We start from the raw sequence: 18,303 nt of genomic DNA, 5'->3' as shown, positions 1-18,303 counted from the left end.
TATTAGCACTGATCCTGCAACTGGTTCAGTGTGGGCAGATCCTTGTTCCTACACAGAGTAAATTGCAAGATCTGGGCTTCAGTAATTTCACTGTGTTAACTCTCTAGTTCAGTTAGCAGGTAAATACATTCTCCCCAGCCATACTCACATCGTCATAGAATTACAGATTAAGGCCACAAAGGACCTTTATGATCATTTAGTCTGACAAAACATTGAACTTCACCCAGTAATTCCTGCCTTAAACCCAATAATTTATGACTGAACTAGACCATATCTTTTAAGAAAACATCAAATCTTGATTTAAAGTCTTTATGCAATGGAGAAAGCACACATTTGATAAGATGTTCCAGTGGTTAAGTGCTTTCATTGTTTTTTTTCTTAAAAGTGCATGATTTCCCGTTTTAATTTTTCTAGCTTGAACTCCTGGACACTGGATCTTGTTATGTCTTTGCCTGCTAGATTAAAGAGCCCACTAGTACCAGGAGTCTTCTCCCTTTGTGTAGGAACTTACAGACTGTGATCAAGTAGCCTCTTAACCCTTACTTCAGTAAAATAGATTGAGCTCTTTAAGAGATTGAGTCTCCGTCTATAAAGCATGTCCTCCAAACCTTAAATTATTCTTCTAGCAATTCTCTGAACTTTTTCCAATTTTCAACATCATCTTAAGGTGTGAACATCAAAACTGAACACACTGTTCAGCAGTAGTCCCACCCAGTCCATATAAAGAGATGACATCTTTTTATTTCTATTTGATATTCCGCTTTATACAGCCAAAAGGATTTTGTTAGACTTTTGCCAATGCATATCGAAGCTCATGTCAGTTAGTTATCTACCCTGATCCCTAAGTCCTTTTCAATGTCACTGCTTTCCAGGATTCAGTCCCCCCATCCCGTGAATATGGCCTACATTCTTCCATCCTGGATGTAAGATCTTGCATTTGGCTGTATTAAAACTCAAGTTGTCTGTTGTGCCTAGAATACCAAGTGATCTAGAGTGTTCTGTATAAATGATGTCATTATTTCCACTCCACCAATCTTTGTGCCATTTGCAAACTTTATCAACAGTGATTTTATCTTTCTTCCAGATCTTTAACAAAAATATATACTGAATAGCGCAGTGCTAAGAATTGATCCCTGTAGAACCCTAGTAAAAACATGCCACTCATTGATGACTTCCTACTAACAATTGTGTTTTGACATCTGTCAGCCAGTTTTTAATCCATTTAATATGTGCTATATTGATTTTTATAATTTAATCTTAATTTTTTTCTTCAGCACCAAGAGCTAAAAAATAAACATTTGTCAAAAACTATTAAATAGTGTTTCAAACTCCAGTAGGGTTCAATCACTTCTCATCAGGCAAGTCTGTCTTTTCAGGTGGATTGAACATGGGATTCAGCAAAGGATTGAGTTGCTCTAGGTCATTGTTCATCTGTTATGATTTTGTTCTAGATTTTTGTGAAATTTATTCCAGGGTTATTCATTTGTGGCTAAAAACACTGCACTTGATTGTCCTGGGCCTCTCTTTGGCCCATATACTTTCTGTTCCTTTGTGCTCCAAACCATCAACTTTTCTGTTTAGTTGGTTGTGGTTTGGCTGATCCCACAAAGGTTTTTACCACCATATGATGGCTTTTGAAATTTTGACTCTGATCCCATGCACCACAATATAGTTTTTCACCAGTCCTTCCCTCTAGTGCCACAGTTTGGTAAATGTTTGGTTTTTATAATGGGCACTAGCACCAGGTACGAGACTTATTTCAGAGGTGCAGGGAAGTTTTATGGTTCAATGTCTAGGGCACCAGACTTGGAGTCAGGAGGTTTGGGTTCTGTCATCAGCTCTTTCACTGTCTCACTGTGACCTTGTGCAAGTCAGTTTACTTTTCCATATTTCAGTTTTTACAGCTGTAAAATGGAGAAAAATGATAGTTATCTACCTTTGTCAAGTGCGTTGAGATCTGTGGATGAAAGATGCTATGTATTGGTATTTAAACAAAAATAAACTTTTGTGAAAGTATAAATATTATCTTCCTCTCTGGTTCCATGTAGTACTTTAGTTTTAAGTTAACCACTTCTGCCAGCTTGAAATATGATTATATTTACTGTTTAGGCTGCTTACAATGGTTTCTCTTTTGTGGTAGCTTTTTAACTAAATATTCCAGCAAAGTTTGTCTGTTTTTCCCTTTGGAGCAGAAAAATATCTCTCCCCTTGAAAGTCTATTGTCATCACCAGTTCGGCTCTGCTTCTTTGTTAAATTCAAATTAAGGCAAGATTAATTTAAATACAGAAGATTTCTTTCCCTTCTATTTGTGGTAGCAGAGACCTCCGCAGCTCTCCATAGCTAGCCTTAAAACCCTCTCTTCCATAGATACTTATCAGAGAAATAGTAGTACAGGGACTGAATTGAAGAAAAAGCTAAATGTAATTATCATAAGCTCTAATCACAAACTAAACTCTGCCCACTTCAGGCCCCAAAGCAAGATGCCACTTACATCAGGTTGTTCATATCTTCATAATGTGATTCTCTCTCTTTCTTGCATGCTTTGCATGCATTTATGTCAGTTGATCGTTGTCTTTGTTTCATGTTCTTTGACCAGCGATAAAGTAGTTAATTTGCATTTTAACACTGGTATAATTGACTTTAGAATCAACACAACTGAGGTAAAATGGGACAGCTCACGCCTCCCAGAGCTGCTATTTCAGGCTGCTTGCAGACTCTGGTATATATCACTAGTTTGATTACACCTGGTTCAAAGACTTAGCTTTCATTTAAAAAACATATTCAAACTACAGAGGAAAAGAAGGCAATATCCAGAAAAAATACTGACTTGCTAAGCTGCCACAAGGCAGCCCATTTTGATCTCTGCATTTTTATATAAAAGAACAAATGTAATGTTCTTATTATTTTAATAGGTTTATAAAATGAAATTGCTGCTCACATAGGTTCACTTTTGCGACCTGTGAATTTGTTTTTGGAAGCTCTGGGTGTTTGACAATACCACTTTGTTATATTGCATAATGACTACAGAATTCAACACTCCTATTTACACAGCAGCAAAGTGGACATTCTGTTTTTCTCCTCAGTATTTCCAGATACCCATTTAAATTAATAGAAACAATGATTTTGATTGTAGTGATTTTAGAATCACTCTGTGTATAATCGTCATCATTTCTTGACAGGAAGTGGAAATGTTAAGTAACTCTAAAGTTATGAAGGAACTAACTGAGGAGCAGCAGAATTTACAGAAAGAACTTGAATCTTTGCAAACTGAGCATGCTCAAAGAATGGAAGAATTCTATGTTGAGCAGAGAGACTTGGAGAAAAAACTGGAACAGGTGATGAGACAAAAGTGTACCTGTGACTCCAATTTAGAAAAGGACAAAGAAGCTGAGTATGCAGCACAGGTAAGGAAAAAAACACTGCTTGAAATCTGTCTTGTGTTTTGTCTAGCACCACCTACTTAATTATGAAATTGCCAAATAAAGTTAATTGTACTAGGCTGTTGGCAGCTCAGCTCTTAAACTTTTACTATGAAGAGTGTGTTACCTGTACCACTGCCAGCTTTCATCTTCTTTGGTCTTTCCTCTCTTGTTCACCTAATGGCAGCACACCTCACCATGCCTGCTGACCAGAGTTGAAGGGGACATAGGGTACAGAAACTCTTTATCCTTCATCATCTCTCCCTAGAGATTATGCAGTTCTCTTCTTTTTGGGGATGCCTGCATTAAATGACCCATACCACAGTAATTTAATAAAAACAAGAATTTTTAAAAATGAGGAGAAAATGCAATTAAAACAAAAATGGTTTGCTTAATACATTTAGATTTGCACTTGTAAACTAAACAAAATAAAATATTCTTATTTTAGTTGTGGAGAAAAAAAGAATACTTATATTTTTTGGAAGTAACCACTTCTCTGGCCACACTTTGGTTAGACTGACAGCTTCCCTTGGTGTCAGAGTCCACTATAGGATTAGGTGAGGCTACCTCTACTTTTCATAGAAGCATTTGATTAAGAGTCCTATTGGAGAGGAAGGCCATAGTCTGGGTTCTTCATCCCATGATGTCTCCCGATTCGTTACCTCTGGAAGTTCCCCCAGCTTTCCTGTCTCCAACGCCGCTATGTCAAAAGCTGCTATGTCAAAAGCTAGACTTTCACTTCTTTAGACTAAATAACTTTTAATCTATATCATTGTTCTTTTCTATAGGAGCTAGCGTCTGTCATCCTGCTGGATACATCAGGCAGCATGGAGTCTGACTCTTCTAAATATTTTGTTTATTAATTTTGCTTGCCATGAAACTTTAATTATTTCAGGTCTCAGATCCTCTGTCATAGAGATCTAGTCATCCTAATTATTTAAAAACAAATTCTAAAACCCAAAGTCGATAAATTTTGTGGTCAACTTGTCAGTAAAATTATATTATACTTCCCTTACTATACTAAAACTACCACCAGATGAAAAGCAGCCACTGGCTGAATGAAGAAGTGTTTGATTTAGGATCAGAAATCCTTTCTGTTGAGCTTAATTTCATGACATTCTGCTCAGTAGGATTCCTAAACTCTGCTGTCAGAAATAATCTTTTCGGTGTGTAGTCCAATTTACTAAACATCTGGTACAAGCCCCATTACTGCAGATAACAGCGTATTCTGATTTATGAAGATAATTATGTTCCGTGTGTTTTTTGTATAGTTTACATTCTTTGGAGGGCACGAATAGTAAATTATTCTCCAAAGGGTTTTTTAAAAAGTTAGATTTATGAGGCTAAACGCATTTTTCATGTAAACTCCCAATTGTTTAGCTGTACTGTCCCAATTGTGGTTCAATGGGACAGTACAGCTCATTCAAGCGTTCTTGTCTAATTATTTCTACGTTACTAGCAATTGATTTTGGCCATACCCGTCAGCATCAGTCACAGACGCATCTGAGTGAAATATAATTCTTCTGAACAGTGATTTCTTCATAGGCTGGATGTAGCATTCCAGAGATCCTCAGTTCACTGTTTCTATCATAGAAAGCATCTGCAGGCTCTGCTCTCTACCTCTGAGAGCTTTAAATTGTGAGAAATACCCTTCTGCTGGGAAACCAAGAAAAAGCGGAATTCAGAGCTTACCTGGATCATTGTTCTTCCTTCTAGACCAGCCTGAGGGTGTTGTGGGTGGAAGTCCCTTCTTCCTGGCTCCCTCAGTCTAGTCTAATCTGCCATTTTACCATACTTGCCACCAGTTCCCTACAAAGTACGGTGGAGTAGTTTAGCCAGTATCACTAGACTGCCAGTGGATCCTTCCAAATGGCTGGAATCCTGCAAGAAAGTGAAATCAGAGGCTCTCTTCCTGGCTCCTGCACTGCATACATCACAGTGGCATTATGCATACTATTTCATTGCACCTGTTACCTGCTCTCCACAAAAGCACAGTAGTCAAGGAGTTCATGCTAACAGCCTGCCACTTTCAAAGGACCATCTAATTGGCCTTGATCATGAAGAAAGAGGTCAGTACTAAAGGAGAAAGTGCCACAAATGGTTCTAAATGGCATGGTTCTAAATTCAAAGCAGCTGGGTCATCTGTGCCTGGCATACTTCAGAACAATTAGAAAATGCTTACACCTGTGTCAGTGCCCAGCTCATAGACTCATAGATATTAAGGTCAGAAGGGAAAATTATGATCATCTAGTCTGACCTCCTGCGCAATGCAGGCCACCGAATCTCACCCACCCACTCCTGCAATAAACCTCTCTATGTCTGAGCTACTGAAGTCCTCAAATCATGGTTTAAAGACTTCACGGTGCAGAGAATCCTCCAGCAAGTGACCTGTGCCCCATGCTGCAGAGGAAGGCGAAAAACCCCCAGGGCCTCTTCCAATCTGCCCTGGAGGAAAATTCCTTCCCAACCCCAAATATGGCAATCAGCTGAACCCTGAGCATGTGGGCACGATTCACCAGCCAGATACCCATGAAAGAATTCTCTGTAGTAACTCAGATCCCACCCCATCTAACATTCCATCACAGGCCATTGGGCCTATTTACCATGAATAGTTAAAGATCAATTAATTGCCAAAATCATGTTATCCCATCGTACCATCTCCTCCATAAACTTACCAAGTTTAATCTTGAAGTTCTCCAGATTTCATAAGGCCCTTTTGTTAGAGATAAATTATTGGATTATCTATATACATGAGTCAGATAGGGAGCAGGAGTATAACTGTCATCACTGCTTAAAGTACCCTTCTGATCAAGCTGGCCGAGCTCCCACAAAAAAAGCCAACGACATCAGCAGGCTTCTCCAGTTCCCACTTCTGTCCTAAAAAGAGTTTTGTGGAAGGAGAGGAATGGAGGGGAGGAAAAATCTAGACTAAGACACCTGAATCCATGATCATTCCTTTGGGGGGGAAAGGAGTTTGAATGTAAGAGACACTCTAAACAAAACCCAAAGCAATGTTATATTTATATTACAGTTCTATAGTAAATGGCTTCAATGTCTGATTGATTTCTCTCGTTTCTGCTCTTTGTTTTTACTGCATTAGGCTTAATGTCACTTTTCAAAAATGCGTCCATATCTTTAAAAAAAGAATGGGGAGACTCAGGGATAAATTAGTTCAGTTCAGTCTTGGGAGATATTTCTTTATCTTCTTTCACAACACTCATTGTACATGGAACACTATTCCTTAGCAGAATAGTGTGGGGGGGGGGAGGGGAAAGGCCTTCAAAGGTCACCAATTACTAAGTATTTGGAAAATTGAAAAGAACGCAAAAATGTCATGTTTTTGTCAAAATGTCCCAACCAGCTCTAACAGATCACCTCCTCAAGCTATCAGTTCAACAAAATCTTCATCAGTGTCATTGCCAGAAATGAACAAAGAATTCTATGAGAGAACTTGTAGCCTGGCATTATTGTATCATTTGCATAACTGGTCATCAGGTTCTTCAGTTTACCTTCAATATTAAGTAATGCAATATACTGAACATATTGAATTGACTGTTAAGGAGAGAAGTGTGTGCGTGCTCATGGCGACCAAGTTAACTGGAGGTATGAGTTTCCAGCATGATAGACATGTGACATTGAAATGAAAGTATATAATCCCAAGAATATAGTGTATGCACTAATCAGTTTGCCAAGAATGATTTGGTATTATTGGGGTCATTATCTTTGCAACAATAGGTGACTTCATGTTGCAAATTAATTTAAATTCTCTATCACTCTAGTGAGTTTGAACTATAACTATGAATGTCTTGGCTTTGGGGTATTTTACATTATATTTTTCACTTAGCATGGCTTTCTTTGTGAAGTAAGCACATTGATTTTATATTATTCAAATATTTGTGCTATATGTATGCTCATGTTTTAACTTATACGTTTTTATGTAGGTAATTTAAATAGTCATCTTCTCTTTAGTTTGCACAGTTCTCTTTGGTTTGAACTAAAGGTAATTATAGCTGACCATACCATCATGTCTTATTCTGGTGACATCCTTAGTTATAGAGGCACATTAAAATTAATGCTTACGGAATAAAGTAGCATTTTGTCAGGCAAGACAATTAAATGGAGACAACAAAAACAGTGGGATACAATATGGGATATGAAAAGCATCTGGTACTGACCACCGGTAGAGACTTAATATCTGATTACATGTACTAATGATATGATGTGGTATGACAGTTCATATACTAATATGAAAACATATCTAAATATACACAATGTGGGGATCTACTTGTATTGTACCAGGGTGGGTATGCAAGTATAGTACTACACTGTTGCCAATAGTGTACTAGTACATGGCAACTTTTTGAAAAAGATTCTTTATTTTAAAAAAGTCTTTGTGACCTGATCTGAGACACATTGTTCATCTGAAATATTTTTATCTGATACTTACAACGTTAATCAGCTGGTTCATTAAATGAATACTTGGCCTTTACAAATATATATGTAAAAATTGCTCTCTCCTTTCTTTTTAATTATTTGTGCAGTTGGCAGAACTGAGACAGAGACTGGATCATGCAGAGGCAGATAGACAAGAGCTCCAAGATGAACTGAGACAAGAACGAGAAGCAAGAGAAAAGTTAGAGATGATGATTAAGGAATTGAAGCTTCAGATTTTGAAATCTTCAAAGAATGGAAAAGGAAAATAGAAGTTGGTAGCGGGAAACTCACTTGTACCCTTCAAACCGGGTTTTTTGTAGTTGAATTGTGCGCAATTTATCTGTATGATAAGACAAGGTATTTCTAGTTCCCAAACTGAAAACCAAGGTGATGATATATATCTTGATATACATTTTTAGATTTTCTTAACTAATGAAAATCTGCATTTATTTGTACTGGTGTTTTTTCTCAGACAGCTATTAACAATATGAAACCTTTTGTTTAAGAACAGTCAGTTTCTGCCTATATTTCTAATGCAGTCTTGAGGACTCTGCACCTTTTGAAAGCAGCATTGTATGTTTAAAATATACTGTGGTCATTTTTATTTTGCTATCTATTGGATATCCAGTTATAGAAATGTATTTTTTTTAATTATGATCTTTTCTAAACTTAAAATAGAAAAGCAGAATTTAGGGTTACAGTAAGGAATTCAGTGACAATAAGGGCAGCTTTTCATTTGTAAATTAATGCTGCATGTTTACATGCTGATAAAGGGAGATTTGACCATCAGAAATATAATAGCCAGAGGTTTTTTTCCATAATTTCATCTGTAAGAATTTTCAAACTGTTGTTTTTAATAGTTGCTATTAAATGTCCATTATCAAGATGAAAGAATTTCAAAATCTAAGTTGTGATATTCTGTTGGCATTTTGGAGGATGATAACATTATGCATTTCAGTGTGAAAAGGAACAACTGAAATGGAATCCTGTGTATTTTAAAGTTTAAAAATCTCCTTCCCTCTGCTCCCATCCCATCCCATCCCATCTCTCTCTCTCTCTCTCTCTCCCCACTTCCCCCGCCCCCCAATCCTTTTCAGGTAACACCTATTGAAGAAAGTCTTTAAAATAAAATGGGGGCTGTATTGTAGAAACCCTGAACATTTGGATAATTAACATTGTTTTGAAAATATTAATGCTCTGGAGAATAACAATTGTTATCATTCATATATGTTAGTTACTTTGATATCCAAAAGTCTCTCTTCTCTACAGATTTCTTTTGGTATGTAGAAACAGGCCTTATTGACATTTAGGTAATTAGTAAAAAGTTTTAAAAAAACATCAAATTTTGAGCTATGACACTTTGAAAGTCATTTTGGTACTTTGTGTGGTTAAACAACATGGCAAATATTACCATAATCTTCAAAAATACTGCATGTTCAACCATAATATTTAAAAATGGATAGAAGTACAGAATCCCTATATTGGTATACTTGACATTAATGTTGAAAAATCCTGGTCACAAAGGATTGGATTTAGAATCCCTTATTATTAGAATCCTGACATATTAAATGCATTATTACAAAATTGGGTGAAAGAATACAGTCTCTTACTTCTTTCCAAAAAATTTGAAGGATCTCTCGTGACAGACTTTAGTTGTTGTTGATTAGAAATACTTTTAGTAGTTCCATGTTCCATAATCTGAGTCCACTGTTAACTGAAATAGTTTTGCTATAGTTTTGTGTCTTTGTTTTTCTCTCCACAGTTAAATTAGTGTTAGATAAAATCATGAGTAAAAATGTCTGCTTCCATTTTTGTTCTGAATTAGCTAAAATTAAAAACTTTGCATGCATTTTAATTTTTTCACAAATGTAGCAAATATTGTACAAAGAAAGATTAAGTTGGCATATGTGCCATATACTGCTTGTTCAAGTTTGGAGAGATAAAATTAAGAATATGTGTTTTAGAATTTTAATAAATTCTTAATGTCCCATCTACACTGAGGATTAAAGCAGGTTAAATGAAGCAATTTGAAACATCGTGTCGCTTGCTATTATGGATTACAGAGCACAAAATTTTCACTCTGGCATCTTGGGATCATTCTTTTAAAAATAGGTATACCTATCTACCCTATCTGGGTAAGCCAAACTATTTAAAGGGGACTATGGGGTGGAGACAAAAGTGCCTGATTGCTCCTTATATGATTTTGTATTCAAAGTCATGTCTATTTGCTTTAAAGACCCCCCCCAAAAAAGTCTTACTACTATATACATAGTCAATACAGCTATGAGAGAGTGAGCTGTGTTCTAGTCTAGTTTACATACCAAAAAAACTGCTGAACACATTCCAACTGCAAAATCCTTATTATTAGATGTTGGAGCCTGAAAGAACACAGCTTGGCTCTCAGGTCTCAGTCTGTGAGTGCCAGTTAACAGCTGGGAAAAATACCCTGTTTTCTGGTAAACTGAAAATGTTTGATCTGAATGTCATTGAGGCAGTAAAGAATCCCATTATGCCATTTTTACTTACTTTTCAGAGTGCATCTTGCACTTCAAACCATGTTGGCTCACATAGTTTAATCATCAGTGTAGATAGGACCTAAAGGGGTTGTTTAATATTCTTATACTATCTGATTTACCACAGTATTTCATGTGTTAGTTGTTGAATGGGTAGAGTCCTCACTGGATAATTACAGTAGTAGTAGTATATCAATTTTCACTTTTAGACTCTTGTCTACACTAGGTGATTTCTGCAAAATTTCCCATTGTTGTTGCCACTATTTCAACTTACCAGTGGTAACACCCGTGGGAGTCCAGTGCTACTGTAGACAGGGCTCCATGGATCTGCCAGTGTTGTAATCACATGCTGTCTAACTCTGTTCAAAACCCGTCTAAATGATACAGTGTTTAAAATGCTAGTGGCTACAGTCTATACTAGTATTCCCATTACTGCAACCAGAGGTGGAGCTGTGGTAAGTTTTAGCAAAACAATTCCCATTGCAGATATGGTCTCTTAATTATAAAATAATTGGCTCAAAATGCCACTTAAAATTGATTAAAATCTTTTAAAAGGTAACTTTGTAAATATACCATTTAATTCTAAAATTACAATAAGTTTTAAATTACTGTAATCCTCCTACATTGAGTAAAGAAATAACCATTTTAGGTTCTTTGCATAACACAATTCCACATGTGTAGACTTAATTTTATACAGATTTTAGGTAATAAAATATATACAAATGTGCCATAGGTTTTGTGTCCATAGTAATTGAAAGATAGTTTTCTAGTAAATTGTAAATACTGTATAAGTTTTATGTTGAGCTGTTTTACTGACTTAGAGTAGTTATGATAAATTGCTTATTTGACAAGGTATGCAGAGACTTGGAATGCCCATTTAGAGAGACTGCTGGCAAAAGTTAATCTGTCAATATGAACTTGGTTTCTTAATCTTATGATGCTCATTTTATATATTAATAGTGCAATTTGTTTTGATTCTAGTTTCTGTATGTTGGTCTTTTACACAGGAAGTTTGTTTTCCAGATTTTCCTGATACTAATTTTTTAGAAAAAGACTAAAATGTTCTTAATTTTAAAAGTTTCATTAATGAACACTTAGAAGCAAAGTTGCCTAGAGCACTTTTGGAAGAAAATAATTAGTATTCAACATAAATACCTAGTTTATTAATATACATTTTAATTTAAAGGAAAACTTTCATATATTAGGTGCACTCCACTCTGCAAGAGAAATGTAATGACTTTAGAAGAGTAGTAAATCTTTTGTAATGTTGGAAGCTGTAAAATCACCCAGATTCACAAATGCAATCATTTAACACTAGATAAAGAGAGGTTAGCAAAATCTTGACGTTAATTCAAAGAAGCTTTGCTTTAGTTTTTGTTATCCTTTAGTTACCCTTTAACTTTAGTATGTGGCTAAATATAGTAATTGTTTTACATTCTTGAAGTAATTTTATTCTATATTTAATATATTAATAGCTTAGGTGTAAAATTATTTGTATATAGTAAAGGTAAAATGCAGTTAGTGAAGTAGGCAAAGTTAGAGGGCGTATAAAGCTACTGGTATGTTGGCCTGTCAGGCACTGCTCAGGCCCACCTTTTGGAAGTCACGAACAACTTTTTATTCATACATTCTTGGTTTTAGTTTGAAAAAAGCATTAAATTAAATTTGAAAAATTAATTTTTCAATTAACTATAATGATGGGATAAGAAATTTTAGAAACATTTTTGTAGTATTAGTTGTAAAGTTGGCCTTGAAATACTTTCATAGTCAGCTTCCTAAAATTTACTTCTTGTTAGTAGGGTATATATTTTGACTAGTCAGTAAAAATATTGAATTTGTATTTTTTCCCCTGCACTTAATCTATGTAATTAATCCACATGACAGAACTTTTTATAGTATGGTAAAGTTAACAAAATACTTAAGTACACCTACCTGTAATTCTGTGCTTGCAGTGGTTAAGTAATTTTATCTAAGCTGTCAACAGTAAAATATCTTAGTACAAAAAGCTGCAGATTTCAGTAATGTTACATTTGTTTGTTGCATTTGTAGTATGAGAGGCAGTTACACATTTTCCTTACTGGAATGTTGGTTCTAGTATTTTATATTGGTTACATTTCTCCTTTAGTTCAAAAGGACAGTCAGTTTTCTGCCTAGTAGCCACTTTTGTGAAAGTAAAAGTCACCAACTTACCAACTGCATGGTAAATTTAATGATATGTCTCCATTATTATTAAGGATAGAATTTTTGTTTTCTGCTGAGTTACTGTTCCAGTTGGAAAATGCTTGAAAAATTGGTGGGTTGAGACATTTCTTCATCAAGCACAGCAGATCAAAAGGTTTTAAAAAGAAAGCAAAACACTTGAAAATCAACTAAATGTAATAAAAATCTATAAAATATTTTTCTTCAAATGTAGATACCTCACTTGAAAACAAGGAAAGCACAGTTGTACTGTATTTAAAATAATTCTAGGAAATATAAAAGTTTGTCTAAAAATGTTTTGCTGCAGTTATTGTTGCCTTCCAGGGTTATAAGGTCTGTGATTGACCAAATCTATTTTTGTGTTTTCATGCTCACTATTGGAAGTATTTATTGATGCTGACATGGCAGTATAATTAATCTTTCAATTACAAAGAATAACTGATAAAACATTGTAGAATATATCTCTAATCAAGGCAACAAGTGGAATAACTATTCTGAAATTAGTAAAAAGCCTGAGATAAAATGATCAGTGCATTCAACAATTTTTAATTTTCTGCCAATGATGTACAGTTTTATGGTTAGCATTGCTGTGGTTGCATTACATGACATGCAAAGCTGTCCTCTACCTCACGTGAGATTAACCAATATTTTATATGGTTTTAGTAAAACAAGATGCATCTATCTGGTCACTTAGTTTACAAATTTTGAATTATATTTATTGAAACATGACATACTGTGCTCTTAGCTTATACCTCAATTGTATTTTGTGCTGTTTTCCATTTTCATGCCTTGTAAATATTCTGTATAGATTGTGCATTCAAATACAAATAAAGAACTGTACTGTCAAAACACTTGTTTTCATGGTATTTATTTACAATGCTGTGTGAACTTAACCTTTGTGGAAGGCCTTTCTGAGTATTATAGTTCTACACAGGACACTGGAACATTCATGGCTTGTTTTCAAAAAACACCTAACCTTCCTGCTACAAAATACGTAGGTTGGGGGAGAGGGGGGGGTAATGCTAGGGCTGAAATCCAGGTCCCCATTAAAAGAATAGCAAAATTCCCATTGACTATAGTAGGACCAGGATTCCAAAAACTTTTGCATTCCTAAAACTTGTAGGTCCACTTTTCCGTAACTGTCCCTGTCCTTAGCATCAGTATATTACTTGGGAATTATGGAACCAAGATTCTATATACCTGGAAATACTGGTATTTGTTTTTATGTAAATGAAACATCCTTTGTGTGCTTGGCAGATTCTCTCAGGAAAACAGGCCTTTCCCCTATCTAGCTACTGTAAAAATACAGTATAGTCTCTCTTTGGGAAAGTGAAAACACCAGAAAAATTGTTTTAAAAGAAAATTCCACCCCTTTCTTTGCAGCCTGAAAGTGCATAAGGTAAGCACATGTCACCATATGAAATATGTTGGTGACAATGGAATTTAAAATCACAGTTGGCATTTCTGAATCTTCTGATGCTGGGGAGCCATTATGCTGAGTAATTATTTGTATCACTGTTAATGTGGGAGTTGTAGATCAATTTTCAAAATGCTTTAAAATAAAAATGTATAAATCCTTTCTAGTTTAAAACCACTATTAAAATTATTTTTAATTTCAAGATCATGTTTGATTATAATCTAACATGTTTTCATAAATCAGTGTCCTGAATGTCATTTTTCTGTCCCCAACCATCAGAAAGCTCAAATACCAGTAGTAAACTTTAACATGTTGGGACCTGTTCCTGCAAATCCTCTGTGCCCAGTTCTCCTATTAAAGCAGAACATATTCCTATTGTAACATTTAGGGCCTGATTCACAGCCTGTTGAAATCAGTGGGACTCTTTCTGTTGACTTTAATGGACTTTGGGTCAGGCCTTTTTATGTACTCCTGCACTGACTAAGTTTAAAACAAAGATTCTAGTAAAATGATTTTACTTTTTTTTTTTAGTTAAATAAAAATTGTGTGTTTTTAGTTGACAAACTATGGAGAATTTCTAGGTGATTTTTCTCTCTTGCTGAGGAAATGTTAAAATATTTATGCTGTATATTATTTTTGTTCTTGTGAGAGGAAAAATGTCTTGTGATTATGGGACTGGACTAGAACTTGGCAGATCTTGGTTCTGCTCTTGACCATCACAAAATTTTAGTGTGGTTGTGGGCAAGTCTCTTAATTTTTGATTGTAAAACAGGGATGCTTTCTTATCTCACAGGGATAAATTCATTAATGTTTGTGAGGAGCTCTGATATCAGAGTAGAAAAAGTGAATCAGTAGCTGTAATTAGATTAATGCAACCAACAGAGTAAACCTGCTAGCACATACAGCTTTGTGGTTTTGCATCTTGTGAGCAGTCAATATACCTGTTGCATGCTTTTTCTAGGTGTCCAGATTAATTAGCAGTCATTAATTCTGAAAAGTTTTAGGAAAATTACATGGAGAAACAATCCAGGAGTGAATCGCTTGAATGATTTAAAAATTCAGACTGCCATCAAAACTAATTGCAACTAAGATCACTTGTCAGAGCAAACACTGAATGCTGATCCAGGGAGCTCTCCTAAATAACAAGGCATAAAGTTTAGAAGCTTTAAAGCGTTTACGCTATTGTTGCCTAAGTAATAAATATTGACATTAATGGCAGCTGCTTTTAAGTTGGCAAATTCATTTACTTTTTAATATTAAAATTACTTATTCACTCATGTCAGTCAAAATATTGTCCTGAAGAATATATATTAAATGCACTATGACAGATCATTCTTTGTTGTTTGTGGTTTGTTGTTTTATTGATTCTGGTGTCACAATCCTGGTACAAGAATCTGGGTGTTGCTCTGACCATGACAAGATATTGAAACTTTAAACAGATTTTTTAAAGATGCCTAAGGTATTTGAACACCTTATTCCTGTTAAGATTAATGGGAAATGGACATCTGTATTCTCTGGCAGGTTTGAACATTTGTGTTATTGTTTTTGTGCTGTGTGCAAGAGGTATTTGCCCTAACCACCATGCAAAAATGTGAATGGTTGCCCTGTTTGAGATTAAATGTGTAGCGAAAATGTAGGGAAATGCTTCTTGCTTTGTGTTGAAAAACCCAAATACACTCAGAATTTCTTAGGACAATGTATGTTGGTATGATATAGGGCATTTGTTTGGTTTTTAAACCCCAAAGCCAGTCAACCTACTTTTCATCAATGTTTCAGTAGTAATGCTCAGTATGTTTCTGTTGTATTCCTTGGTTAATTATGAGCTCAAATAATATCTTGACATTTCCATAGATCTTAGAGATGCTCTCCAGTTAAAAACACATTTTTAAAAGGTGAATTTCCTTACCTGTATTACTAATAGCAACTTAATACTATGCTGTGGCTGCCCTTAAGCAGTTGCAGAGTGTTTTGGGGAGGGAGCTCAGGGCAGTTTTTCCCACACCCATGCAGGAAGTAATTAGAATATGGACACAGTATTTCTTGGAGCAGTATGTCTTTTGGCTAGCCAATGTATCTTGCTTTGAAGGAATGTTTTGCAGGATTGCATGGAATTTTCCTGCTTCCATGTCCCTTTGCATGGCTTTCTCCACGTAAGAGATCATTCTGTCCTCTGAAAGCACTCCTGTTATCTTGCATCATGCCCTTCTAGCAGTGGGAATAAATGAAGGGATGTTAATAGCTGCAGAAGATTGTCTTGTCAAAAGCTTTAGAGAGCTGCATATGGTAAACCGCAGCTGCTTCTCATAAAAGCAGATTTGTGCTCCATGCAATAAGGGACCATGTTACAGCTCTGGAATAGTATCAGACCTGGGTTCTACCCTGGCTGTGCCAATGACTTGCTATGTGACTGTGGGCAAGTCACTTCACCTCTCTGTGACTCTTTTTCCTCCCATCCTTTGTCTGTGTTTGTCTAATTAGATTGTAAATTCTTCCGAGATGGACTGTCTCTTACTATGCATTTATACAGTGCCTAGCACAATGAGACACAGATCTCAGCTGGGGACTCTAGGTCATAATACACATAATAAAGTGTTTCAGTGCCAGAGCCTTGTCTATGTGAAAGCTACTTAAAAACAGGAAGTATGTTATCCTTTCTTTATGATCTAAAAAGAAATTAGAAGGATGTCCTATCGAAAATGTCTTTGGCATCTCCTACCTTTTAACACACTTTAGGAGAATTTAAAGACAGCCCAGGGAAACTAAATAGGAAAGGCAAAAACCAGGAGAAATTAATCCTGTTAGCTATTGAGTCAGAAACTGGTGTTGGTCACTGAAGCTTCCACATTGCCAGCCCTTCTCAGCAAGGTGACCACTAGCAACAGTAGTCTCAGAAACGGCAGCTACTCATACCAGGAAGACTATAGTATATAGGAAGGCTACATATAAACTAAGGACCTTATCCTGCAAATATTCACTAACGTGCAGTTACTGCCATGAGTACTCGTGGGACTACTCACTGAAGCTTTTGCAGGATCAGGGTATAAAGCTGTATTTTTTTATTGTCTGCAATTCTGGGATGCTTATCTCCTAATGTGACTTTCCATTTTTTAGAGTTCATCCACTTTCATAACAGATCAAGGCAACCTATGCATGTTTTAATAGAAGTCTATAGTTTTCAGGTTCATTTTCCTGTAGTTTCACAAGTCCCATCTAATAAAGAGACCACCACCACAGAAGGATTTCTTTTAGAAGGTGTGTTCTTCTTGTGCTCTGACTCCTTGGACCACAATTTTTTTCTCAAATCCTTAATTTTTTATGAAATCTACAACAAATTCTGGACAGCATACAAACAAGAATTCATACTTAGCCATGTCAAACCAAACAACGCAGAAATCCATATGCAACAGCGTTGTTAATGTAAACATACCACAAAAATATGTATTTTTACTAAGTCCCCCTCATTCTGAACCTTATATTATTGTTTATATAGTACCCACAATGTGCTAGCAGCTGCTTTACAGACAAAGGCCCTGACCCAATGAGCTTTAAATCTAAATAACATACAAAGAGGAGCTGGGATGCAATAAAAAAGTAAAGTGATTGACAGGGGAAGCTTAGCATGTGTCTTGTTAGTTCTTGTGCTTTTGCGTAGTTTATTTGCTGAGGTGTAAGGCTAAAAGAACTTTTAGAAAAAGACTTGAAGTTCTAATATTTTTCAAAGCTGAAAAATAACTATATATCTGACAGGGAAAACATTTCATTTTAATTCTGTCTAAAACAATTATTAAATTCATGTTTTCTCTCTGTTCATACTTATTTCTAAGATTTGAAAAATGAAGATTTTGGAGGTGAGATTCTTGTTAGAAATTGACTAGTTCATCTCTTTTTAAAGCCACGGGGCATGACTTCTCACAAGCTTGCAAACACTTTAACAAACTATGTGCCAAGGAAGACCTGCTCCAAACAATCTGAATTCATTAGATTTCTCCACTGGAATGACAGCCCATGGCTGCTATTTATTATCAGTATCTAAATGGTAGGGATCAGCTCCCAATGCTTTCCTTTAACAGCTCTAAACACAAATTAAGAGGACAAAGCATTTGATGTAATCTTACTTCATGTTAGATTCTTCCCTTACACAGTGCAATGGTAAAAAAATTCCACTAGTGGTCTCCACAGGCACATTTTATTTGTACAGACCCAAAGCTTCACAATTACACTCAAATCTTCTCTTTGACAAATTCCAAACATTGGCTACTGGAGCACTATGCAGTTCTGCTAGAACTCTTCTGGCATTGGAAATACTTTATGCTTTTTTGC

At 35.6% G+C, this 18,303-nt stretch overlaps 1 protein-coding gene across 3 annotated transcripts in view; it reads left to right on the top strand.

Moving 5' to 3' along the window:
- The window catches only part of SKIL (SKI like proto-oncogene), a 34,825-nt gene extending 21,416 nt beyond the window's left edge, over positions 1-13,409 (top strand). For all 3 annotated transcript variants that reach the window (XM_048864165.2, XM_048864164.2, XM_048864167.2), the window contains 2 exons: positions 3,181-3,405; positions 7,962-13,409. In XM_048864165.2, coding sequence (XP_048720122.1) covers positions 3,181-3,405; positions 7,962-8,123 — 387 coding nt within the window. In that variant the 3' untranslated portion in view covers positions 8,124-13,409. The remainder of the gene's footprint in view (positions 1-3,180; positions 3,406-7,961) is intronic.
- Positions 13,410-18,303: the final 4,894 nt, after the last annotated feature.

Source organism: Caretta caretta, chromosome 9 (genome assembly GCF_965140235.1).
Source record: "Caretta caretta isolate rCarCar2 chromosome 9, rCarCar1.hap1, whole genome shotgun sequence".
NCBI lineage: Eukaryota > Metazoa > Chordata > Testudines > Cheloniidae > Caretta > Caretta caretta.
This window is presented reverse-complemented; position numbering and strand designations above follow the sequence as displayed.